At 47.8% G+C, this 25903-nt stretch overlaps 1 protein-coding gene across 7 annotated transcripts in view; it reads left to right on the forward strand.

The window, feature by feature from the left end:
• Positions 1-19601, forward strand: part of Lef1 (lymphoid enhancer binding factor 1) — a 113578-nt gene extending 93977 nt beyond the window's left edge. For 2 of the 7 annotated variants that reach the window (XM_021157754.2, XM_021157758.2), the window contains exons 10-11: positions 846-894; positions 18326-18908. In XM_021157754.2, coding sequence (XP_021013413.1) covers positions 846-894; positions 18326-18405 — 129 coding nt within the window. In that variant the 3' untranslated portion in view covers positions 18406-18908. Of the gene's footprint in view, positions 1-845; positions 895-1524; positions 1566-18325 lie in introns of all 7 variants that reach the window. The other 5 variants (XM_021157755.1, XM_021157757.2, XM_029475591.1 and 2 more) reach the window with 5 other exon arrangements.
• Positions 19602-25903: the final 6302 nt, after the last annotated feature.

The raw sequence follows: 25903 nt of genomic DNA on the forward strand, positions 1-25903 counted from the left end.
AGGCTGGCCTCGAACTCAGAAATCCGCCTGCCTCTGCCTCCCAAGTGCCGGGATTAAAGGTGTGCGCCACCACACCCGGCTTATCTGTGCTTTTCTAGAGCCACAGGGCTTATTCAGTAAACTCCGAGAGGCTGATTTTTTTATTTTGTCCATATTGCTTATTGCTGCCATTAGTTCAGAGGAATGTTCTGTGAGTCAGTTGAAAATACCTGTCGCAGGCTAACCTCTCGTGATCCGTGAGAGTAGGCTCTGGTTGTGGCCAAAGGGAAGTGCTTTTCAAGGTGAAAGAAAGAAAAGTGGAGAGAGAGAAAGAGGCAGAGAGACAGAGACAGTAGTTTTCGAAGAGAAATGACGATATTAAGCCACTTAAAATATGACCAATTTTTTTTGTCATTGAGATGTTTTTGAAATATACTTAAAATTGCTCCTGTATTGGTGTGGTGTCCTGTCTGAGGAAGCAGCAGCCCCAGTTTCCCAGGTTCTACTCCCTCCTCTGCCTTTTTCTTGCTTACGACACCGCATTTCCGCCACAGGGTGCTGGGCACTCGGCTGACACCACAGACATAAAATATAGCGCAGTGTATTTCCCAGCAGGCTTCGTGCTTGGCACCAGTGGAGGTGGGTTCTGAGCATGGCAGTCAGGAAGAGGAGTCCCCATGGAGGCAGGCACACAGGAGCCACACACATGCACTCGCAGAGTCGTACAGACAGGAAAGGGCGAGCCAGTGTCTCTCCCTGTCTCTCTGGCTGGCCACCTCCTTCTGTCTGTGCGTCCTGTACATACAGCACACACCTGCACGCCCACCGTCCGCCCTCTGACTTGACTTGTGCCTCTGTCCTTCCAGGGCAAGAAGAAGAAGAGGAAGAGAGAGAAGCTACAGGAATCGACTTCAGGTAGGTGTCCCACGGCCCTTCGTTGGCGCTCCTGCTTCTGGCCGACTCCTTATAAACAGTCCGCATCTTCTTAGACGCTGCTGCATTCTGTGACTGTCACATGTGATCCCTAACTCGGCTTTCTTCCTTTTCTGAGATCCCTTAACGTTTCAAAAAGGCTTTTCTTTTCAATGTGAATGTGCCTGTAGAGACTCCTTTCCCATCCCTGTGCCCCAGAGCCATAGTTACGAGGAGTGGTTGATTTTTTTTTTCTCCCTTCTGTTGTCTGTCTTCTCTTTGCTTCTGCCTCTGCTCTGTTTGCACAGTCCTTAATAATGTCACTTCTACGGTGACAGTACAACATGCTACCTTGCATTGCCTTGAGCATCTCTCATGTGTCTGGGGTTTTAAATACTAAAGGACAGGTGGGGCTTGTCTCACACTGATGGCAGGAGTCAGTGAGGGCCCACGTCAGTCCCGTTCCCTGTCCGTTAAAGGGCCACCACACGCACTGCACAACACACAGACACGGCCGCCATGAGAACCACAAAGGGCAAAGCGAGCAGGTCTACATGGTGTTGTAGCTACTACATATTTGGAATGTACAGAAACCTCTCCATAAACATTTGTTAAAGACACAATTTTCTGCAGGTACAGGTCCCAGAATGACAGCTGCCTACATCTGAAACATGGTAAGACCAACTCTCTCGGCCCCTGCTGCTGACTTAGCTCTTAACGAGGCGCTTGCTTGCGGATCTCCTCGCTCTCACCAGTTCCACTCAGCATGGTTCCCAAAAGAGGAAAAGGTCACCCAAGTCAGTCTAGTGCGGATGACCCAGTCGCTCGTGGGTTTTACCCCAGCTGTGTGTTTCCGACGCAGTGTGCCTTCACGTCTATTATGCCTTTATTATATATATATACATATTGCTATTTCTCTGTTCTCTTGCCTTCAATATTATTTTCGCAGCTATTTCAGTGGGAAAATCAACCTTTAAAAAATGTATATATAGGAAGCAGCCTACATCCCCCACCTGCAGTGGGGATGAGTCTGAGGGTCACCTTTGTACCCCTCTCTGCCCTGGTACATGGTAAAGGCTCGGTTGAAATGATGTGTGGACGGTGTGCTTGTAGGGAGGAAGATTCATGTGGTTTATTATTTTCTTTCTATTTTAAAATATCTTCTACTGAGTGTTTTCCTTTATTGGTAATCATTGCTAGACCTTACCAAAGGATCTGTAAGTAAAACCTAGTTTGTTCATTTTTATGGTTAAGTCTTTAATTTTGATCCACATGACCCAGGAAACTGGCTTCATAGGTAAATTCTGGGTCTTAAGGTTGAGTTGACAGGGTGTATCCATTCTCGACCACAGCTGCCGATGTATCTGCTGTATTCTTTCTCTAGGACCCTGTGCACCCAGCCCTGCAGGGCTTCCTCGACCGCCATCCCCGGCCCCTTACTGCATTGCTGTTATTGTAGCTGTTAGGGATGTGTTATGGCCACAGAGTTTACTTCTACAGTTTATCCATTTTGCTCTCGGAAGGATTTTTCCAAAACACCAATGAATGATGTCTCTTCTCTACTCAAAGCCAGCCAGTTCTTACTGCCTGAAGGGTATAGTCACATCTCCTAGCTCAGATCTGCCACTGTACCCTATCGTGTGTCTGTGCCTCAGGTCAGTTGTTCAAGGTTTCTTCTCACTCCCAAACTGACCCGTGTGAGCTCTGTCCAGATAAAATTAGCAGTTCCACAGATAGACGGTGAGCACCACCTACGCTGGTCCCTGTGCTTGGAAGGCCTGCCTCTCTCTACACACGAACACACCAACCTGGGCAGCATCCCTTAGAATGGCCTGCAGTACGGATGGATGCTCTGGGCCAAGCCAGGGAACCCCATCCCAGCTTGAGAATTTACTTAGGGTCCTGAACTTTCAAATGATGTTTCCCTATAGAAATCTCCCAGGGTACGGGCACCAAGTAGATTTAAATTTCCAGTCGACTACCTGGGCCCTCTAGTCAGCTTCTTAGGCTGTTCTCCTCATCTGGAATGCATAAAACTTGTCTTTGGCCATTATGAACTCAGAAAGGCCTCTCCCTCCTCCCAGAACCCTGCTGCTTACTCTCTTGAGAAACTTTCTTTCTTTTCTTTTCTTTTTTTTTTTTTTTTATTTATTTTGAGAAACTTTCTTGATCTTCATTCTGACTTACCAGGTTTCCAAATCCCCAGCTGGTACCACAGTTGCTCTATCCAAACCTAACCTCACTGATTTAGCCTAAGGCTCGATGGCTTCTTCCATGGACCACCTCTTGACATCGGTAACATCACACCCAAACGTAACACGGTCAAAGATGATGGCTACCTAACTGAGTGGCTATTGATAACGGTCTTCTGAGCCAGCCACCTAGCTTTGTTCTTTAGTTCACAGGGGATGATTCGGTTATAATCCCAGCCCCAGGACACATCTGGCTTCATAGATGAACAACCTAGAAAGAAGCTTGCATATACACACCTTGTATTGTTTCTGTTCGTTTCTTGGTGTCATCTCTTTAAGACAGGGTCTCACGTAGCACAGGCAGACCTCCAACTCACTTATGTAGCCAAGGTGGACCTTGAACTTTGATCCTCCTGCCTCCACCATCTGAGTGCTGGGATTACAGGCATGTACCACCACCCGTGGTTTACTGGCACTGGAGACCAAGCCTGTTTTATAAATGTTATCTTTTCTTCATTGCTGATCGCTTAGGAATAGTTTACCCCACCTTTGCATGTCCAGCCATGACGAGGAAGGCCCTCGGAAGTACAGCGTGCCCAGGGCCAGCTCTCAGTCATGGACTAAATGCAGCGTTTGCTTCAACAATTTTAGAGCTACCTATTTCGTGTGAAATGCACTGCAGTACTTAAGAGTTGGAACTTGATTTAATACCTTTCATGATTATATATGTAATCATGATTTCATATATATGTATGTATATATTATATACTTGATATACTTGATATAAAAGCTGAGTTTGATACAAAATGTTTGATGTAAAATCTGCTGGTTTTTTTTTTTTTTGTCTTAAAATGCACTTCAGCTGCCTGTTTCTTTAATAAGTCACAAAAATCTTTGAGATTCTCGCCACTAATTTTTTTTCCTGAAGGTTAAGGAGTCTTCCTTGAATGTACTACAACAAAACAAAACCTGCCTCTGTCCCCCATTGTCTTCGAGCCCCCAGCTGCTGCCCCCCCCCCATTGTCCTCGAGTCCCCAGCTGCTGGGTAAAGCCTGGCTTGCTGCACTTACTGCTTAAAGCCACTAGTATCGATCTCTCTCTCTCTCTCATTTCCTGGATGGGCCACATGGTCTTTGAAGTCACCACTCACACACACCACCGCCACCACAGTCTTGTGCAGAGAAAACCTGGGAGTTAGGAGATATGTGCAGAGCATAGAGGAACCCAGGCTGCCATCCAGAAAGAGTCCAGTGAATTAGTGATGACAGAATGCTTGCTTTCCACACCTCTCCTCTTCCTTTGCTGTAAGAACTCCTGCACCCGGGCTTGCTGGCCACCCGTGCTTATTTACTGAGCCAGGTTTTTTTATAAGACCTGGAGATGCTGCATCGAATGGGACAGAGAGGGACCCCACGGTCATGTGCTACCTGTGCCACTGGAGGGCGTTTGACAAAGGAGTCTTGCCAAGAAATCTAATGGTGCAATAAAAATAAAAGATTCTTGGCAGCCAGCAGTAGTATGCATGCCTTTAATACCAGCACTTGGGAGGCAGAGGCAGGTCAGCCTGGACTACAGAGTGAGTTTCAGGACAGCCAGGGCGACACAGAGAAACACTGACTCTACCCGCCTGCGCCCCCCCCCCCAAAAGGTTCTTGGCGCTCAAGACCTCAAGAAAGTACTCTGTCATGGAGGAGGGGCCTGTGACAGTCATCTGTAGTCCCTTCTGGAAGAGCTGCAGCAGAGACCCCCGGGACTGGTCTACTGAGGTCTCAGAACAGGCCCTGTGTGAAGCACAGGGCATAGAGCAGCCCCTCACAGTCTCTGGTCTTGGGTCTGCATGGGGTGAGAGAGTAGGGAGAGAAACCGTGGCCTCTAATTAATTCACCTAACTTCTGATCTGCACTGCCTCGTGGTGCTGCCACAGGGACCCTTTTGTCTCCCTTCCCTAACGTGCCACCACCCAGACTGCTTCTGTGTAACAGTCAATTGCCTGTGTGGCTCTTCACTTCCTGTGCAGATCCCCTCCGAGGCCTCTTCCCCTCCCCAGAGTGGTTTTCTGGTGCCCACAAGTACTCAGAACTAGTACTGATCACGTGGGTTTGGTTTCTCCCATGGTGTAGGAAGGTCCTGTCTTGCCTGAGCCGATCTCACCTCAGAAGCAAGCCCAGGACAGACAGATGGAGTGTACTTGATTAGAACCTTCTCGCTCTGTAGAGCCGCGGTTCTCAACCTGTGGGTCACGGCCCCTTTGGCAAACCTCTGTCTCCAAAAATATTTACACTACCATTCACAACAGTAGCAAAACTACAGTTAGGAAGTCGCGATGGAAATAATTTTATGGGTGGGGGTCACCACAATGTGGGGGAACACTATTAAAGGGCCACAGCATCAGCAAGGTTGAGAAGCACTGCTCTAAAGAGATGTGAAATCACCCCAGCCGTCTTTCAGTCCTGAGAGGGCAATGCCCAGTCTGCGTACCCACCAGGGCCTGGGCAGGGTGTGGGCAGAGGCTCTGCCGCCAGGGAAACTTCATATGTATCTTACAGTCATACATTCAGGGGCTTCACACTCCAGTTCACACCCAGCCTGCTGAGTCGTACCCACCCTCCCACCTCAACCCTCTGGCCTGGATCTCCTCCACTTTGTTTTTTTCTAGGAGCTCCCCTGAATTTTCAGGATCTTCCTTCCTTCCTTCCTTCCTTTCTTTCTTTCCTTCCTTCCTTCCTTCCTTCCTTCCTTCCTTCCTTTCTCTCTTTCCTTCTTCCTTCCTTCCTTCCTTTCTCTCTTTCCTTCCTTCCTTCCTTCCTTTCTTTCTTTCTTTCTTTCTTTCTTTCTTNTTTCTTTCTTTCTTTCTTTCTTTCTTTCTTTCTTCCTTCCTTCCTTCCTTCCTTCCTTCCTTCCTTCCTTCCTTCCTTTCTCTCTTTCCTTCTTCCTTCCTTCCTTTCTTCCTTCCTTCCTTCCTTCCTTTCTCTCTCTCTCTCTTTCTTTCTTTCTTTCTTTCTCTCTTTCCTTCTTTTTTTCTAAACTTTTAATTTTTCAAAAAAAAATGTTTGAGTTAACTTTTTGGATTACTACATAAAATAATGAATGTTGTTAGGGAATTTTCTTTTTTAAAATGTTTGAATTTTTTCTTGTTAAATTAGCCTACAAAGTAGCAGGTTTCCATAAAGAATTTTAATATTTCATTTTGGTTGTTGCCCCTACCCCACCACTACTACAGCATCTTGATATACATGTGCCTGCTTTGTTCTGGTTTGCTTCTTGCCTCCTCTCTCCTTCCTCCCCAGGTCCTTTTTCTTCTCCACTTTCACGCTATTTACACAACTTCTACCTTCCACATTTGAGAGAAAACTCATTGTTCTGTGTGGATCTGGATTATTTTGCCTAAACATAACCACCCCAGGTTTATTCCACTTTTTCTACAAATGACTCAATTTTATTATTCTTTATAGCTAAACAGTACTCCACTGGGTATGTCTGTTTATCTAATTCATTTGTTGCCAAGCCCTTGGGCTGCTTCTGGCCATTGTGAACATTCCCTCTAGAATCATGGGTGTAGGGGGCATGTCTGTGGTATGTCTGGGCGTGTACTCAGAAGCCAAGCTATACAGTCTGTCGACCTTTAGTTTGTTTGTTTGTCCGTTCGTTTTTCCAAGACAGGGGTTCTCTGTATAGTCCTGGCTGTCCTGGAACTCACTCTGTAGACCAGTCTGGCCTTGAACTCAGAAATCCACCTGCCTCTGCCTCCTAAGTGATGGGATTAAAGGCGTGCACCACTACCGCCTGGCTCTACCTTTAGTTTTTTGGGAAATCAACGTATATTGACCTTTGGATGGTCACACTGACTTACTTTCCTACCAGCAGTATGAAGAGTTCCTATCCCCCATGGATGTGCCATGACTAGTGCGTGCTCTGTGTACCGTGGCCATTCTGACCTGGTTGAGATAGATTCTCGGTGTACTCTTAACTTGCGTTTCCCAGATAGCTAAGATATTGGACATTTTCTCAAAAGTATCTGTTCAGATAATTTACCCAGGAGTGAAATGTGTTGCTTGCTTCTTTGTTGTCGTTGTTGTGTCTTTGAGGGGTTTTGTTTGTTTTCAAGTCACTTTTAAAATTTGTCAACGAAGGGTAGGGGGTGGTTGTTGTCTGTATGAGTGCAGTGCCCAGGGATACCAGAAGAGGGCGCTGAGTCCCTTTAGCAGGAGTTAGAGCCAGCCTGATGCGGATGCCGAAAACCCAACTCAGATCCTCTTAACCTTCCGACCCCTCACAGGACCCCAGAGGGCTTCTTTGTTTTTAATATATTGTGAAGGTTAACCCCTCTCAGGTTAGTAGTTGGCAAAGATTTTTTTTCTTCTGCCTGTAAGTCACCTCCTTTGCTAAAGCTTTCTTAATTCAATGAAATACGGTGCACAGTTCTTTTCTCTCTGTATCCTGCAGGCCTGTTCTGAGATCATTGCTTGTGGCAATCTCTCTATGTTTGCCTTTAGTAGTTTCAAAGTTTCAGGCCTTACATTAAGATTTTCAATGGCGGCAAGTTTCGACCTTCGAGGTGTGCGTATTCAGTTTTCCCTCCCCCATTGCTTAAAAGTAGTTCTCATTCCTTCAACATATGTCTATGGAATCTTTGTCAAGACTCGGTTGTCTGTGGATTCACGGGTTTGTTTCTGCCTCTCTTCCATTCCATTGGTCGGTTCTAACATAGACTGTTTCATTAAATTCCTGTTAAGCGAGGCTGATCTTTCAAGTTCACGCCTCTGAAAATGCAGCTCCGATGCTATAAAAAGCTCTCTAAACACTGTGCCTCCACTCCTTAAAATGCATGAATTATATTTTATGCTTCCATGTTTTGGGGGTGGGCTGGGGGTTGGGGGTTGTTCCCTGTGTGGCCTCTTCAAGCCTCATGTAGAAGTTGGAGAGGAGACGGTGAACCAACCAAAATGACTGTGTGTGAGAATTCCATATGCAAATTCACTCTGAAACAGCTGTTGATCGGCTGTTGTCCAGACTGAAAACAGGGTCAGTGGAAGCCATTCCTGAGGGTTCTTCTGTGCAAGCCAAATGCAGATCCTGTCCTGTTTCGGACTCACCCGTCCTTTTATCAGGAAGCTGAGAGAGCCCAGGGCCTCGGGAAGGGGCCTGTACCACTCCTTTCTGTCTGTGTGTAGGCCAGTGTCTGTCACAGGCACTTGTGATGTATCCTGCACCAGTAAGGGTGACTCCCACAGGGTAAGGACTGTGCCTGGGGAGGGGGCTACTTGGTGAGCGAGACAGAGCCTTTTCCTTCCCAGAGGGGTTTCCAAAACGAGAAGCTGTAGGCTCAAGATGGCTAACTATAAACGAATATGATTAGTGCTGTGAGTTAGCATGGTAGATAAGAATGAGGAATATGTCAAATAAATCAGTAAATCTGAGCAGGTTCCTGGCAGTGTCCTAGTGCTGCCTCTTGGGCTGGGAATGGGCAAGGAGCTCCCCTCATTATTTTCCTGGGAGTTTTTAGGGCTTTGATGTGGGTTTGATTTGGAACCTACAGCACCTCAACAGCTTGTCAGTAGTCAGACACTACTATCAAAGACTTGACTTTTCTTTCTTCCTGGTTCAGTCAAGATGGGCGAGAAAGTGAGCATAGAATCAGAATTTGTGAAACATCAGGAAAATTGATCACTCGAGTTCATTCATTAAAAACCAACCCTGTGAACAAGTTTATTAGTGTTTGGTGTAGTATAACAAACCCCAGAGCCAAAATTATCCAGACACACAGTTTGGAGGTAGTGTCTCTCTGATTATATAGTATCCAGAAACTAATTTAAAAGTAGAAGCAAGATACTTTTAGCAGCAGAAAACTCCTCTGGCTAAAGGCACAGAAGTTCACCTGAAGATAGATGCAGATGCGCACGCAGCCCCCTCACACCCACCCCACCCCCATTTTGGCTCTGACATAATCTTTATCTCAGAGGCTTGCTAACTAAATGAAGAAGTGTGTTTATCACTAAATAGAACCTTCAGCCTTCACTGCCCTGGGGCCAGGAGCTGTGTGGGAGAAGTAATTGCAAGTACTGTACAGGCTACAGGAGTTAATTGCGCACTGCTTTGGATTTATGTTGGGGGGAAAAAAAAACAAAAAACATGTTTCTGGCTTCTGTTTGATGATGGCATTTAAAGGCTCAGGGCTCCTGGGTCCTGTGATTCCTCCCACAGAACCCTCCCAGCTACAGAGCCAGAAGGCAGAGCCCTGAGGGTCTGGGGGTAGCCTGCATTCAGCCCCAGCTTCAGCCCTGTCCTTTGCAAGGTGGGAAGTGAGTGGTCAGGCGTTCTCAGTAGTCTTTTAAAAAGCATTTACTTCCCATATAGTTTGAGGCTCACCCCGGCATCTTTGAGCCTTTTCCCTAATCTTTGCTCCTAATCCTACCCACAAGTGCACAGGAGGCCAACCTCACTAGGTGTCTAAGTCTCTGGGTGTCCTCTGGATAGGTGTTTAGTTAGAAAACAAAGCCAGACTTCTTTTTTTTTTTTTTTTCCTTTTTCTTTTTTGTGATATGGTGACATTAGAGGGAAATTCAAGGCAGCTTGAGAAATCCTAACACTTGTTTAGAGTCTCAAAGCAGAGAAGACTCTTGCCTGGATCTAGAAAGTGAAAATATGCAACCCGATGTCTCCTTTTTCATCTGTGACACACACACAGGAAGCACCTGACAAGGAATTGTTACAAGCAGAAGGTACTAAGCGGAAGTTAAAGACTCTGGGAAACAAGTGTCTGGAGAGGCGTAGCTGGCAGGTCAGAGAGGCCAGGTGTCATGGTCACTGTGCAGCACCCACCCAGCTGGAGTTAGCATCTCCCAGGCACACAGTCAGTCGCTCTGTGCTCAGTGGCGTCCCCTAGCGGAGGCTACCTCCTGCCTCCCTTCATAGTGCAGTATGAAGCATAGATCCTAGGCAAGGGGCTGCTAGCTGCATCTGTCTTGCCTGAGATTCCCAGCTCACTTTGCTTGTAGCTGGAGATCTTGGTGCCTGGAAGGGGCTCTCTTCCACAGCTCCTGCCTCTGGCTTGTCCATTCTGAAGGAATGGCCTACCTATGACTTTCCTCTTCTGCAATTGGCTGTCACAGATGAGTGGAAACCTCTTAGAGGATCCGTAATGCAGCACTCTTGACTGTCATGTCCCTCAATTAGTCCAGCCCTGGGACAGGGTCATTGGTGTGACTGGATGCTTTTTGCATAATTGAAAGGCACGGTCAGATCTCTAGGCATCCAGAGCAGGGAGGTAGGAGGGAATACCTGTGGACCGGATGTTTTTTGCATAATTGAAAGGCACGGTCAGATCTCTAGGCATCCAGAGCAGGGAGGTAGGAGGGAATACCTGTGGATTAAAGACTCTCAGGGCAAATTTCAGAAAGTTCTAAAAAGCAAAACTTGGGTTTCTGGCACGTTTAGAGCTGCACTCACTCGGAGAGTGATAACAGGTGGGACTGTCCTGCAGTGGGCCTCTCCAACCTTGAGCATCATCTCCCTTCTCACCTGTGCCCAGTGGGGCTGACCGTGTGACAATCTTGTCTTCCTGTCATGCTGTCCCCTAAACATTCCAGAGAAACAACTTTTGCATGGCACTTGAGTTGAGTTCTGTATTGGAAGCAGGCCTGAGATGGTTTAAAGCACAGGAAGAGCATACGTAAGTTATATGCAGATATGTGCCATTGCATGTCTGACTGCAAAGGACTCTTCGTGGATACCAAGGGGCAACTGTACCAGAACAGCCTGCATTTGACTTACGTAACCATCCAGTGGAACCGAGGGCTATCTTACTGCTGGGCCAGAGAATAGGAAAGTAGAACTCAGCTAGCAGCCAGATCCACTGGTCAGCTGCAACTAGAACCTAGCCAAGGAGCCAGTGGAGATGGCTGCTCTTCCAGAGGCTCAGGGACTGAGATCAATTCCCAGAACCAACAAAAGTTCACAGCCATCTCCAACTCCAGTCCCTGAGCATCCAGAGCCCCTTCCTGCCTCTGAGGTACCAGGCACACACACAGACCTGCGGACAGAGCACCACATACTAGAATTGAATATTTAATATATTTAACTGGGCATGAAGATGCACAGGGAACTCACTGGACCTCCCTTGTGATAAAGTGATATCTAGCCCCAATACGTATGGATTGAATTGCAATTTCACCTGCTCACTAAAATAATATCGAATAAGGAGTTGCTTTAGAAACATTTTAATAGAGTCCTTTTCTCACTGGGGTACCTGGAGCTATGGAAGTGCCACCTTCTGACACCTCGTGTCTCTTAACTGTCAAAACATAAAAAGAGTTTCTGTGTGGTACTATGGCCAAACCTTACCTAGGACTGTGTGCACTCTAGGTAGCCTGGTTAGTCTTCTTTTTTGTCAGCGTGGCACAGGCTAGAGATATCTGAGAAAAGGGACTCACCACTGAGAAAACGCTTCCCTAAGATCGGCTGGAGGCCTGCCTGCCTGAGGAACATTTTTCTAATTGGAGATTGATGGGGGAGGGCCCATTGTGGGTGGGGCCGCCCTGGGCAGTTGGTCCTGGAAAGAGACCAAGCAAGTCAGGAGGAGCAAGCTACTAAGCAGCTCCTTCCCTCCCTTCCCAGGATGGTGGCCTAGGGCTGGGCAGTGGGGGATGGAGTTAACCCTTCCCTCCCCGGGTTGCTTTTGGTCATGGTGTTTCATCACATAACAGACACTCTTAAGACAATAGACTCTACCACTGTGAAACACGCACAGCTCCCAACATGGACTTTTTATAGATATAAAGGATTTAAGGAAGCTGGGGAGATGATCCGACAGTTAAGGGTGCAGGGTCACCCTGGGGAGCTGGGTTCGATATTCAGTGTCTACATGGCTGCTCAGCAACACCTGAAACTCCAGTTCCTGGGGAAGGGATCTGGCATCTTCTCTAGCCTCTGTCATGTGCCAGGAGACATGCATGCAGTCAGACACCCGTATACATAAAATATATGTTTAAAAAACCACCTTAAGTATAATTCTGTCTTCAACATGGTGCACTGAAATTTCTTAGTACTTGAGGCGGACACGCTACAGAGTGTACTGTATTGCATGTGTCACAAGGAATGTGATGGTTTGGCACTACTATAAATGTCCCCAAGCAATATATGAAATGTCTAAATTGCTGTCTCTGGTTTTTCTGTGATTGTCCTTGCAATATGGAACGACTCCTCTCTGTCAGGAGTATGTGCGTTCTGCCACGTGATGGGGGATTGAAGAATTGAAAAATGAACTTTATTTGAATAACCAGGAGTCAAAAGTAAAGGGCCAGGGTACTGTGTAGATGGATGCACAATGTTCTGGGTTTGTGCGTGAATTTCCCAGCATCCCTGTGGTTCCTTTGAGACGAACTCGCCACTGTTCTCCATACCTGGAGCTCTAGCAGAGAGACTTGGTTCCTTCATACACCACGTGATAGAAAAGTCCAAAGCAAGATTGCTCACGGTTTGGGTTTTAATTCAGCTCTGGCTTGATAGTTGATAAGTTCTTTGGTAAATTCTGAGTGTCACCCCAGAAACACCCCAGTTCTGCCTCTCAGGCTTCTTGGCTACCAGTCTTTTGAGAAGATATTCTGTACCCAGAAATATCTGGTTGCTCTTCATTTCGTAAATGGCATCATTTGGCTGGCCAGCCTGCGTAGCCTCTGTTCTTGAGTTCACAGTCTATGTATCCTACATTCTTAGCCTTGGGAGGGGTGGCGTTGAGGAACCCCAGGCTGTTGCCCTTCCACAGTGCCTGATGAGTCACGTGGTGGAGTTCACGCATGCACTTTTAGTCCCAGGCAGTAGCTGAGGCTCACTGTCCCTTTGAGAACACCCAGAACTGTAACTCATGCTTCTCCTTCGTCCCTCCATGCACTGGGAGCAAGGGCAGGCTGTATCTGCTTCTCACAGATGAGGAACTGGGGCCTGGGGCCCGCCGGCGACTGTCTGAAGAGAGGAAGATCATGAATTCGAGGCCTGGATCGCAGCCTGACTCAGGCCTGTGTGTTGTGGGTATCTTATTCCGAGTGTCCCGTCACTTCTCCACACTCCATGAACTGGTTGACAAGCCCCAGTGTTGGAGCTGAGAGGAAGCAGATGTGCAACCTGTCACCTCATTTTTATACAAAGTTAGCCTCTTCCCTCTCTGGGTGACCTGTCAGGATGAGAGAAATGTGGACTAGGTATTTAAAGGTGTATTTCTGGCAACAAAAATATGTTCCCTTAATTCAGGACTGTTCTCTAGAGCGGTGGTTCTCAACCTGTGGGTCGTGACCCCTCTGGGGTCAAAAGACTCTTTCACAGAGATCGAATATCAGATACCTGGTGTTTCAGATATTTGCATTACAATTTATAACAGTAGCAGATTTACACTTATCAAGTTGCAACAGAGTAATCTTATGGTTAGGGGTCACCACAACACAAAAAAAACTGTATTAATGGGTTGCAGCCTTAGGAAGGTTGAGAACCACCAATATAGAGCATGCCCTAAATGTCTGGGTCTGCAGATTGTAGACCCAGCAGTCCCTGGAGCTGTGGCCTCCCACAGGACATGTGACCTCACAGGTCAGGCGGGTCTGTATGACTAGATTGAAGGCAGACTGCCCCGCAGCCATTGCTAATGGATCCCAGGTCCGCCTCTGTCACCTTGATCCAAAGTTGTTTAGCTGGTCGCAGTGTTGGCTAACACAAGGAAAAAGCTGTACACTAATATCCTGCCTGGGTCTAATCTGAGTCCTAAGCCAGGGCTCTGGCCCCCTTCCTGACTCCCTCCCACAGCTCTGTGGTCAGGGATGCAGTTGTCCTCAGGGTGGAACTAAGGCTGCAGAAACAAAACTCAGCATCAAGCTCGCTGACCACACATTTCCATTTTTCCCTTTCCCAAACCCCAGGTTGTGTCAAACCCAAGGACCCACAGCCAGGCTCGCCCGCCAGGTTAGAGCAGATTCTCATCTGCTGAGGGAGATGGGATTTCTTTACTGGCTGACTGAGCTCGGGCCTCTTTACTGGTTTGTTCTTGAACAGCGTGGCATCTTGGGTTAGGCAAAGCTACGGTATTCTAGACGTGGGGCACATTGTCAGGATAAAGGCGCTGTCGCCTGGTGATGGACAGAGAGAAGACGGGAAGGTTAAAGAGAATGATGGTGTCGTTGCAAAGCATGGTGGTAGGAGGGAGTGTTGAGCACAGCGCCTCCCTGGGGCTTGATTTCCTCCTCTACGAATACGTGAGAATTCACAGCACCGTCGCAGTGGTTTGAAACGTTGTATGAAGGTTTTCCCCAGTGCCAGACTTCCGACAGGCGACAGGCACAGTCACCTTAAAGTCAGTTAGGCGAAGGCAATAGAGAAGCAGAGTGTTTGGAGATTGGCTACAGGGGTCACCTTGGGCCCATCATGACCCAATCGACTCAGTCTCCTCTGCAGAAAGACAGGCCTGGCGGCTCTTCCGTGCTTGCCTCCTGCCCTGAATCCTACACAGCTACCGTCCACACACACATCAGATTGCCCAACACAGGAGTCCACGCCCTGCCGTAACAGGCAGAGAGTCCGTGGCGAGGGGTGTGGCATGTTGCCACAAGGCGATTCTTGCAGTTAAAACTTCTTTTCACCCCTCACAAAACTAATGTCTAATACCTTCTCCCCAAAGATGATGTCATAACAGAATACGCATTCAGGTCTTACTTCCTGAGGTGTAATGCCTGGTGCCATTTAGACAGACGTGGGGTGGGGCGGGGTGGGGTGGGGTGGTGGGAAGAGTTTGGAGGGGTCCCGATTCAGTGCTTTTGGTTGCTTACCAGCTCTGACCGTGTTGTCAAGAATACAAGAGTTTGCATTTTGTCCCTAGAGACCCTCCTTGCTACCCCTGTCTTAGCGTGTATAGCTGGTGAAGCCCAGGTGGACAGGGGCACCAGCTTCTCCCATGAGAAGGAAGATGGGAGAAGGGGCTGGAGTGCCTGTAGCTCCAGGCCTTCAATAGAATTCCGCATACGTTTTCATAGAGTTGGGCCCTCCTCCTGCCTGCCCCTCTCTTGCATCCCTCTTGGTTTTGTACCAGAGACGCAGTCTCCAGGGGTCAGAACAGTTCATCTGCCAGGAGCCTTCACGGTTTGCCCTTGCCATTCAGGCTCCTCATAAGCCAGATGAGGTCTTGGTACCACTTGAGTAGACAGGTGGTCAGTCAGACTGGAGGTTGTTTAAGGAAGGCAGCTGTGGACAGAGTGTGTAGGGCATTGTGTTTCGTGCTAGTGTCTGCTCTGTACAAGTGGCCACGTGACAGGACACTGGCCTTAACATCTGTAAGGGAGCCGCTGGCTCCCTTTGATGCTGGGGGCTTGGTAATCACTGCTTTGATTACCCAGGAAGGCTTCAGTGGGTGGAGCCCTGTCCCTTTCTAGCCAGCAGCCCAGCCCCACTGCAGACCTTGGCAAGTCTCCCATCTCGGGAGCTTGGTTCCTTCAAGCGGATCTTGATTTGACTCATTTTTGTATCTGTAAAACAACCCGCGTAGAGCCCCGTTTCAGGACAGTTTCTCATCAGGAATGCAACCCCAGGGTGGTGGGCTGCCATGCAGGGGACCTCTGAGGATAGCCAGCCAACTTGTCGGGGACAGTTACAGGGCAACACAATAGTGAAGCAAGGACAGCCGCACCATGCGCGTGTAGGACAGATGACTATTAGGAGATGAGGAGATTCTGTCTGTGAGGAACATGACTCTCTAGGCAGCCATGTTTGTTTGATTTGACTGTGATAACTGAGGCCAAGTCCAGACTCGAGGAAGAGCGGGGCTTGTAGGTAAGACAGGCAGGCAGGAGAAGGGCTGTGTCTCTGATGTAGAATTAGAGTCAAAGCAAGGGTTCCTACAGCTGGGGTTGGGGACAGGTCCCAGCAGACGGATAGGTTGTCTGCCATGGTAGAAGACATCCTCAGGTCCCTGTGGTCATTCAGATCTAATCCCCAGCAGCCTGGCCTGGGCCAGCAGCCTAGGACTTGAAGGCCATACCTTCTTAGGAAACAATATTTTCCCATCACAGACTCAGAGGAAGACTGCCCAGAAAGAGCAGCTTGGCCCGAGCCTTTGGACATCCTTCATGCAAAAGTGCAAAGTAAACAGGGACCTCTGGGGCCACGCCCAGACCCGACTCCAGTCCGGTTCCTCTCATTAGGAAGGCCTTGCCTCTCTTAGCCTTTTGATCCTCCCGTGTGAAGGACTGACAGGTTGCTTGGTTCATAACAAAGATCTGCAACCGAACAGTGTGTTCTGTTTAGTAGGAAAAGGTTAGCTTTGCACAGTAGGGATTTTAAATCTTTGGAGACTTCACAATTCTAGCATTGCAATGGTTTCTTCCCGGTTTTCCCAGTTTGTTTTATTTCTCTGTAGCGGCTCAGGGGATATAGTTGCTTCACAGTTTGGATCAGGTGCTTGTGGGTGGAGCCAGCTGTGGAGGGAGCATCAGTCGTCCGAGTCGTTCTCCACGAGCCCTCTTCTAGTCCGCACCAAAATCCTACGGAAGGCACTTGGCCACCCACCTTTTCCCATGGTCACAGCTTCTTTCAGGTCGTCTGATGTTCCAATTCCTTTCCCTCCTCAGTGAGAGCCGGAAGGAGCCCGCCACTTAGAATTAATCTTTTAGAGGAATGGTCTACTTGGTTTTTTGGGTTTTTTTTTTGTTTGTTGTTGTTGTTGTTGTTTTGTTTTTCGAGACAGGGTTTCTCTGTGTAGCCCTGGCTGTCCTGGAACTCACTTTGTAGACCAGGTTGGCCTCAAACTCAGAAATTCACCTGCCTCTGCCTCCCAAGTGCTGGGATTAAAGGCGTGCGCCACCAAGCCCAACTTAATATTTTTTTATTACGTATTTTCCTCAATTACATTTCCAATGCTCTCCCAAAAGTCCCCCATACCCTCCCCACCCACTCCCACTTTTTGGCCCTGGCGTTCCCCTGTACTGGGGCATATAAAGTTTGCAAGTCCAATGGGCCTCTCTTTCCAGTGATGGCCGACTAGGCCATCTTTTGATACATATGCAGCTAGAGTAAAGAGCTCCGGGTTACTGGTTAGTTCATGATGTTGTTCCACCTACAGGGTTGCAGATCTCTTTAGCTCCATGGATACTTTCTCTAGCTCCTCCATTGGGGGCCCTGTGATCCATCCAATAGCTGACTGAGCATCCACTTCTGTGTTTGCTAGGCCCCAGCCTAGTTTCACAAGAGACAGCTATATCTGGGTCCTTTCAGCAAACGCTTGCTAGTGTATGCAATGGTGTGGAATGGTCTACTTGTAAAGTGGGGTATAGCAACCACAAACACAGAGAGCTGGCTTCATCTGAGGCTGTCACAGGTTCCGGATGGGGCGCGGGGTTTCTTCCCCTCTGCCTCAGGTTCAAAGCCATGGGAACTAGAGCGTCCTGGCGTGAAGGAACTGACCAAGCCTTTGGTTTCCTCTGCCTCCATTTGACCTTTAACCGGCTGGTAAAATCTCAGGTCACTAAAACTTTGGGGACCAGGGAGTCTTGGGAACCAGGGAGTCTTGGGGACCAGGGAGTCTTGGGGACCAGGGAGTCTTGGGGACCAGGGAGTCTTGGGGACCAGGGAGTCTTGGTTTTGAAAAGCATCTGTTTTAAATTGCTTGCAGAGTGGTTCATTCGAGACAAACAGTAAATTTCTTCATGTATATGGAGGGAGTCATCTTGAGAATTTTGGTGGAAATGGAAGGGTTCCCACCCCCTTGGACCATAAGAATGAACAGTATATCCTGGGTGTGTCGGGCTTGTTGAATGAGAGTTTGCAGCATGCTGGCCATTTGGAATATTCTGGTCCTGTGTAGAATCCTGCCATGGCTCTCTGCAGTGAACTAAAACCAGCAGTAATCCTTCAGGCCCCCTCCTGGCCTGGCTTCTGCTCACCTCTCCAGCTCCTGTCTGGCTCTTTCTATTGATGTCTTTTTTTTTTTTTCAAACATGGTTTTGTTGTTTGTTTGACTGGGACCTAACTTTTTCAGTGCATGTCATAACTGTGCATACATATACAAAGCCAAGTAAAAGTACCTATCCTGGGGTATATTTCAGGGTTTTTTGGTTGGCACCCGGCAATCCATTTTTTAGCCAACATGCACATAAGGAAATGGGTAAAGTAAATGTCTAGGTCAGACATTGCTGCCTGTTAGTAGAAGGCACAGTCTTCTATGGCCTGTCTCCGGCAGCTTCACACTAATGGCATCTCATTTGTTCCCTCTCGAGGTGGTAAGAGAAGCTCCTTCCCAACGTGCAAAGCCAAGGCAGCGACCCCAGGCCCTCTTCTGGAGATGGAAGCTTGTTGAAACCCCAGACTGTCTCCACAGCTTGCCCGGCTGACCCCAAGGAACACTGACAGCAACCTTACCCTGAGGTCACTGCTAGCGCTGACCCACAGACAACAGTCACTGCCACCTCTTCCTTCTGTCTACTGCAAGCGCCGACTTCCAAAAAGAAAGCCGAAAACGGTTGTTTCGGAAAAAGAAAAAAAAAATTTTTTTCAGCCCATGAGAAGGCTAGCAGGCCCTGCCCACTGAGCGGCACTGCCTCCGGTCTCTGCGATTCTCCAGCATCTTCTGCGCCAACCTGTCACCCTTTCGCAAGGACAGACAGGACCTTGGCTGTGTTTGCCTTGTCACGTGCAACTAGAAAGCCAGCGACCAGAGCGGGTATCCTGGTGTGAGAATTGTGAAGACTACTCTCGCTCCTGTCTTCATTTTCCTATCCAAATTTTTATTTAACAGTACAAAAGGATCAAGTTTGTGTTTGCTTCTTCTTCTTCTTCTTTTTTAACTTGGAATTTTTAAATTTACTCTTTTTTTTTTTATTTTTATTTTCCTTGTATATTTTTGCTAACTCTGAGCTTTTAAGTGAAATTCATAGGTCTGGAAGAGTTTGAAATAAAAACAAGATGAAAAGAAGCCTTTTACATTTTTTTCTTTTCTTTTTTCTTTTTTTCTTTTCTTCTTTCTTTTGTCCTGAGAGATCTTGTCCAGTAAATGGCTTCTCTGTGACACACAGTGGCCTCTGCCCTGTGAAGTGTCTGATAAAGCTAAACAGATAGCCAAACCCACTCCTGTTGGTGGTCACGTTTGGCAGCCCGTCTCACTTAGTTTTCTGATTTTGTTTTTTAAATAACAACAGATCTTAACATCTTTGAGCGAACTCATTTGCAGTTGATTTTTTTTTTTAATTTCTTTCTTTTCACTCCTGTAAAAAGCCCAGCACTTGAATTGTTCTTTCTTTAAATGTTCTGTGTTTGTATCTGTTTTTATTAGCCGATTAGTGGGAATTTATGCCAGTTGTTAAAATGAGCATTGACGCACCTGTTATTTTTTTTTTTTAAATAGCAAGGCACAGCCTCTGCCCCAAACTTGTCATCTTAACGTTTGTCATTCCAGTTTGAGTTAACGTGCTGAGCATTTTTTAAAAAGAAGCTTTGTAATAAAACATTTTTTTAAAAGTGTCATTTTATTAAGAATAAAGTTGCTCATAATTGCGAGTTGGTGGTGAACTGAACCCGAGGCCAGGACTCGGTGGGGCCCAGGAGCAGCCCCTGTCAGAGCGGCCCTGTGAGTGCACAGGGCAACCCCTGCCTCCCAGGCCTGCAGACCCCAGCATCCCCTCTCCCGTGCCAGGCACAAATGCGAAGCACGGTCAGAAGGGAGACACCAGAGCCACACAGTAATGGCTTTCTCCCCGCATGTCACAGGCTCCACTCGGGCTGGTGTGGAGAGGCTCATCAGCAGTGCACGTAGTGCCTTCCATCTTCAGAACTCAGTGGATCTCAACCCGAGGATCCCCAAAACCTGGGGGCCCAAGTGGTGAACGAAGTCATCCACCCGGTCCACCTCCTCAGTGTTTAGGGATAGCTCATAACCCCCTCCCCCCATTACCCCTCCTTAGACTAGGACGCATTGCTATCTGATTTTGTAGAAACGGGTCTCTCAAGGCCTTTCACTCTATAGAGTTTGGTGTCACTGGCTAACTGAAATCCCTCACCGAGATTCACCGTGCGTACAGCTGGGCAACAGCTGGCTCCCATGCTTGTAATAACCCTCCGCGTGCTGCACTTGAAGATCTATATGACCCCTCAAATTTCTCTTCTCCAGGCTAAGTAATCCCGAGGCCTGGCGGCTTTCATCATGAGGCCTTTAATCATTTTCATTACCATCCTCTGGAACCCTTCCAACTCCCCTTCATTCAATCCTAAACTTGAACCAGGGGAAAAAACGTATTGTGTTCCGGGGTCCTACTTGTTCTAAAGGTTTAATATTCAGCCCTCCATCAGGGATCATCTCCTTAACATCCGTGGTTCAAGGCGCACCATCTTGACTGCCGTGGTGATCAGTTGGGGAGTTAGCTACGAAAGCAAACGTGGCGGACTACTTTTCTGGGGGGAGGAGGAAGATGGAAACCCTTCCGAGTCTGGGAAATATGTTCATCAAAGATACAGCTAAGGGTGAGGCTCATTTGCAGTCATTTGCCAACCTGCTTTCTGGGGGTATTTGTCCCAGGGAAGGTGAGTCTTGTATCTCCCTGCTCCAAGAGACAGATTACAGAAGTTGCCTGTGGCCGGAGAGATCCTTCTGGCCACTTGTGTTTGATCTTTGAAGTGATGTGTCTCCCTGCCCTGCAGCTAACAGAGCACAGCCTTTCTGGGGGCCTCGCCTTGCCTGAAGTCACAGTTGGCACAGTCACCCTTGGAAATGGGTGTTTCCCTCCTGTTTCGGTTGGTTTGGTTGTCAGGGTTACCAGCAATACCTGTCCAGTTGGGAGGGACCTTCCAACTGTTTCAGGACTATGGCTGTCAGCTCAGGTTCCACAGCTCAGGTCTAAGGCTGCAACAAAGTAGAAAACTGCTGCTGAGCAGCACTAAGAAGACATCTGTGTGGCTTTCCTTTAGGAGTAAGATAATGGGATAATCCCAACAGGAGGGGAAATGTAACTTCGCAGCACACAGCAATAGCATAGCAAACCTCCCACAGCGCAGGAAAAGACTTTATGCAAAAGAGTTAATATGACATTAGTGAGTGGTAGTCAAACTTGGGACCTCCAGGGGACACCACTATTCCAGGCTCCAGGAGATTTTAAGAGCTGCCCCTGGCTACCTCTACTCATGATCCTGAACTGCTTTCAAGTAGGAGTTGGGAGTAGCTGAACATCTAAGTGGTACTAGAAAGAGATCCTAAATTCCTGTAGAGTATGATAAAGATGCCATTGGGTTTCTCGCATATCCTGGAAGCCACGATACACAATAGCAATACAGAACTTTAACTTAGATGCTCAAGAACCCAAGTGGAAGAGGCGGTTACTTGTTTGTCTTTATGGAAGAAATGATGCTACACCTTCATTACCATGTCTGTGGATCACGATGAGGGTGTACTAAGGAATCAGCCAGGCACATTGACACATACCCACAATCTCAGCAATTAGAGCCCAGAGCGGTGACTGACACCCCACTCCCCCAGTAACAGTTTGTGAAATGGACTTTCCCTTGAAATATAATTGTTAGAAAATATGTCTCAGCCCACTGTAAAAATGTCCCGACTGTATCGACCGTGGCCATAAAACACTGGTGAGCAGTCCTCGTCAGGGTAGCATTAAGGGCCCTTAACCAGCCTGTGTTGAACTCAAGAACGGTCTGGCATTTTGACAAAGGGGCGGTGGCGCTGGTATATTCGTCACCTACACTGGTGGGTGCATTCACTAAATCTCAACATCTGTGTGTCTTGTAAATGTTTATTTTGCATGTGTTTGCATGGCTGTGAATGCCACAGGTCTGTGGGGAGGCCAGAGGATAACTTGTAAAAGCTTTCGCCTTCTGCCATGTGGACCCAGGGTATTAAACTCTGGTCATCAGGCTTGGTTGGCAACCTTTACACACCGAGCTGTCTGCTGGCCCACAGCATGTATTTTTTTAGGCAGGATCTTACTAGGTGCTCCCAAGTTGGCCTCAAACTCACGATCCTCCTGCCTCCACCTCCCCAATGCTGAGGTTACAGATGAAATAGTTTGCTGAATCTAGATTGAGATGTTAATAGCAAAATCGATTTATCTTCGTATTAGATGTGTGGGAGACGCTGGCAGAAAACACACGTGGGCAGATGGGAAGGAGACTAGCACACATGAATTGCAGATGTAGCCCCACGTCATCTCCAGTGTCTCTTTGCAGTCATGGCAGAATTAGTGGAGCAGGCATTTTCTACCTTTCTCACAGAATCTGGCGTCAGTGGCATTGCTGAGTTTATGCTGTGATGTTTTCTCCATGACAAAAAGGGCAGATGAGATATCTGAACAGAAAGCCCCACAAGCTGGCCTAGTTATTGTTGTCACTGGCTTTTAAGGCTCTATTACTATTTTATGTGTCCTGATATAAGTGTTTTTTTTTTAAAGATTATTATTTATTTTATTTTATTTATTTATTATATGTAAGTACACTGTAGCTGTCTTCATCAGACACTCCAGAAGAGGGCGCCAGATCTCGTTGCGGATGGTTGTGAGCCACCATGTGGTTGCTGGGATTTGAACTCTGGACCTTCGGAAGAACAGTCGGGTGCTCTTACCCACTGAGCCATCTCACCAGCCCTGATATAAGTGTTTTGCCTGCATGTACATACGTATGTATGTATGCATGTATGTACGTATGCATGCATGTACCATGTGTATGCCTGGTGCCCTTGAAAGTCAGAACAGGGAATCAGAGTGCTAGGAACTAGAGTTCCAGAGGGTTGTGAGCCACCATGTTGGTGCGAGGAACCAATCCTAGGTCCTCTGAGAGCAGCAAGTGCTCCTAGCCAGCAGTCCATCTCTCCAGCATCATCGTTTTTTTTTTTTTTTTCTTCATTCAGTGCTGTTTAACAAGAGTCTCCAGGTCTGTACACCTCACAAGGGGAGGTCTGTGTGGTGTTTACTTGGGGAGCTTAACACAGTCCAGAGGTACACTGTGGATGACCTGATTTTTCTCCACACTTGCTGGCATCTGCCATCCAGGCTACACTTGTCACCTTCCTCAGGTTCCAGTTAGCGGAGCCTGTCCCCTCCGTCTGTGGCCTCGAGCATCCACACACATCGGATGGCCTTTGCAAATGTCACTCTGCTTCATGCTCCATGAGGCACTTGTAGCTGCAACTATTTTAAAAGATTTTTTTTTTTTTTAAATTAAGCCTGCCTGGATGTATGTGGGTTTGTACCCATGCATGCAATGCCCAGTGGAGGTCAGTAGATGGCGTCCTCTGGAGCTGCTGTTATAAGCAGCTGTGAGTGGCCTGACTTGGGAGCTGGGAACCAAGATGGGTCCCCTGCAGCACTTACATCACTGAACCACTGAGCCTCAGTCTCTCTCTCTCTCTCTCTCTCTCTCTCTCTCTCTCTCTCTCTCTCGCTCGCTCGTTCGCTCACTCTCTCTCCATCCCTCCCTCTCTCTCCTTCCTCCCCACACTCCTCTTGATAAGACTAGCATCTCAGATTGGATGATGAGGTCTTCAGCCAATAGAGATGTGTGATATCAAATGTTACCACAAACTGGGATATATAGAGTCTCTCTCAGAAGAGGAGGAAGCTACTAACTACAGATCACCTTTGTGAGCTGCTGCCCCCTGACCTCTGCATTTGGAATCCTTTTGGTCCTAATACAAGGGTGCTAAGCATTGTTCTTCCAGCAGAGCCATCCCCAGCCTAGCTGTGCTCACCCAAGACTTAAGAAAGTGCATACAGACAGGTGTGCTGCACACAGCAATCTCAGGAGGTAAAGGCAGGAAGACTGCCCGGAGTGGGTTAGCCTCATCTACATAATAGGATTGAGACCATCCAGGGCCACACAGAAAGACCCCATCTCAAAAACAAGTAATGCAAAGGTTGTAGGTATTAGCAAGCTTCCCTTAGGTCTGTGATTGTTGCAGACATAACTTCAAAGATCCACCACGAGGCCACGTGAGGAAGAGAAGCTGGTCTTCCAACTAAGTGTGTGCAAAACCTAAAGGCTCTAACTGCAGCAGAGACTGTGACCCAAGAGCCTCTTTACTGTCTCCTTTGGTCCTACTGTAAGTCTCTGGGTCTCTCAGCCTGCCTCTCCACAGCTTTTAGAGGGAGGCTGAGGGCTCTCAGAACTGACGGACCCCAAATGAAGCAGGACAGTTCAGTCACCCAAACCTTTTATGTAGAAAACTCGGTTTTCTCCTGTTTTGTTTTGTTTTTTTAAGATTTATTTATTTATTATATATGAGTACACTGTAGCAGTCTTCAGACACCCCAGAGGGCATCAGATCTCATTACAGATGGTTGTGAGCCACCATGTGGTTGCTGGGATTTGAACTCAGGACCTCCGGAAGTGCAGTCAGTGCTCTTAACTGCTGAGCCATCTGTCCAGCCCCATCCTGGTTTTGTTTTGTTCCAGCATCTCTACCTGGTAATTCTGAGTCAACGGCTGCTTCTGTGAGGCCAACAAAGGCAGTTACTGGAGGCTTTCCCATAATTCCTGTTCACCTGAGAACAGGACATGATTTTGGCAAGACGATCCAGCAAAGGCACCTACAACAATGAGGTTGAGGCATCTTACCAAGACCTGGAGACAGCGTCTGGACCCCACAGTCTCCCCCAAAGGCCTGAACCAGCACTCTGACCTGCAGGTCTCCCTTTCCCACGTAGACTTCTGTTTCAAGCAGTTACAGTGTCAAATCCCCCCCAAAATTCAAGTCACCATCAGCCTGAGTTAGTGTGAACAACCCTGCTGTCCCTCCTTTGTTTGAATATGCCTACTGGGGACTCCACAGTTCTGCCCCCATGAACTCCTCAGCAGCTCATCCGGTGTTATCTAAAAACGCAATGGGTGTGTGAGGATGCGGAGAGACCACCCAGCGGTTGAGAGCATCCACTCTGGCAGAAGACCCGAGTTTGATTCTGGGCAACAGGGCGACTCCCAAGCATCTGTACACCGGGATGCAGGGTAACGGCACCCTCTTCCTGCCTCCGAAGGCACAGCACGCAATACTCACACACATAAAATACATAGAAACTTTTAAAGAAATAAAACCATATCACAGTAGGATATAGTTCATGTACTACCTCATTTGCATGCAAGTCTAGACGCTTGAGAAAGCTTCATTCAACCTTTGCCCTGCGGTCTTAAACCATGCCATCTACTCCCTACATATAAAATGTAAATCAACTAAATGACAGTCACTCTTTCTTCCTCCAGCCCTTCCCTGGTAGCTGTGGAAATCGAGTAGGAGCCAGGAAGCCCAGTAGCTCACTCCCTAGGTATAAAGTAACCCCATGGCTTCCTCGGCAGTGGGCCTCTCTGCACTCCATAAGACAAGCGTCATCCTTTGAGATCTGACCATCAGCATCCCCACGGAGAGGTTCCGACTCCGTGTCCACCTTACCCAGAACATGGAGACAGGAACACCTCCGGGTCACTCAGGCAAAGTGAGGCTGAAGACCACAAGCCATTAGGGTCCTTTCAAAGCCCATGGCATGAAGAAAACTGACAATCCTCCAACAGCTCCAACTGGTGGGTGCAAATAAAACCCAGCATCGGTGGCACCGACAGCGCTCTATCATTAGTGGTGAAACCGTGCTTTGTCATCTCAACAGGGTAACTAAGAAAAGGTGACAAGACAGGTGGGGAAACCCTGTGATCATGATAACCACATCATTAAAAAAAATAGAGCTGGGCAGTGGTGGTGCACACCTTTAATCCCAAACAGCACTTGGAAGGCAGAGGCAGGTGGATCTCTGAGTCGAGGCCAGCCTGGTCTACACAGTGAGTTCCAGGACAGCCAGGGCTACACAGAGAACCCCTAT

The sequence above is a fragment of the Mus caroli genome, chromosome 3 (assembly GCF_900094665.2).
Source record: "Mus caroli chromosome 3, CAROLI_EIJ_v1.1, whole genome shotgun sequence".
Taxonomy (NCBI): Eukaryota; Metazoa; Chordata; class Mammalia; order Rodentia; family Muridae; genus Mus; species Mus caroli.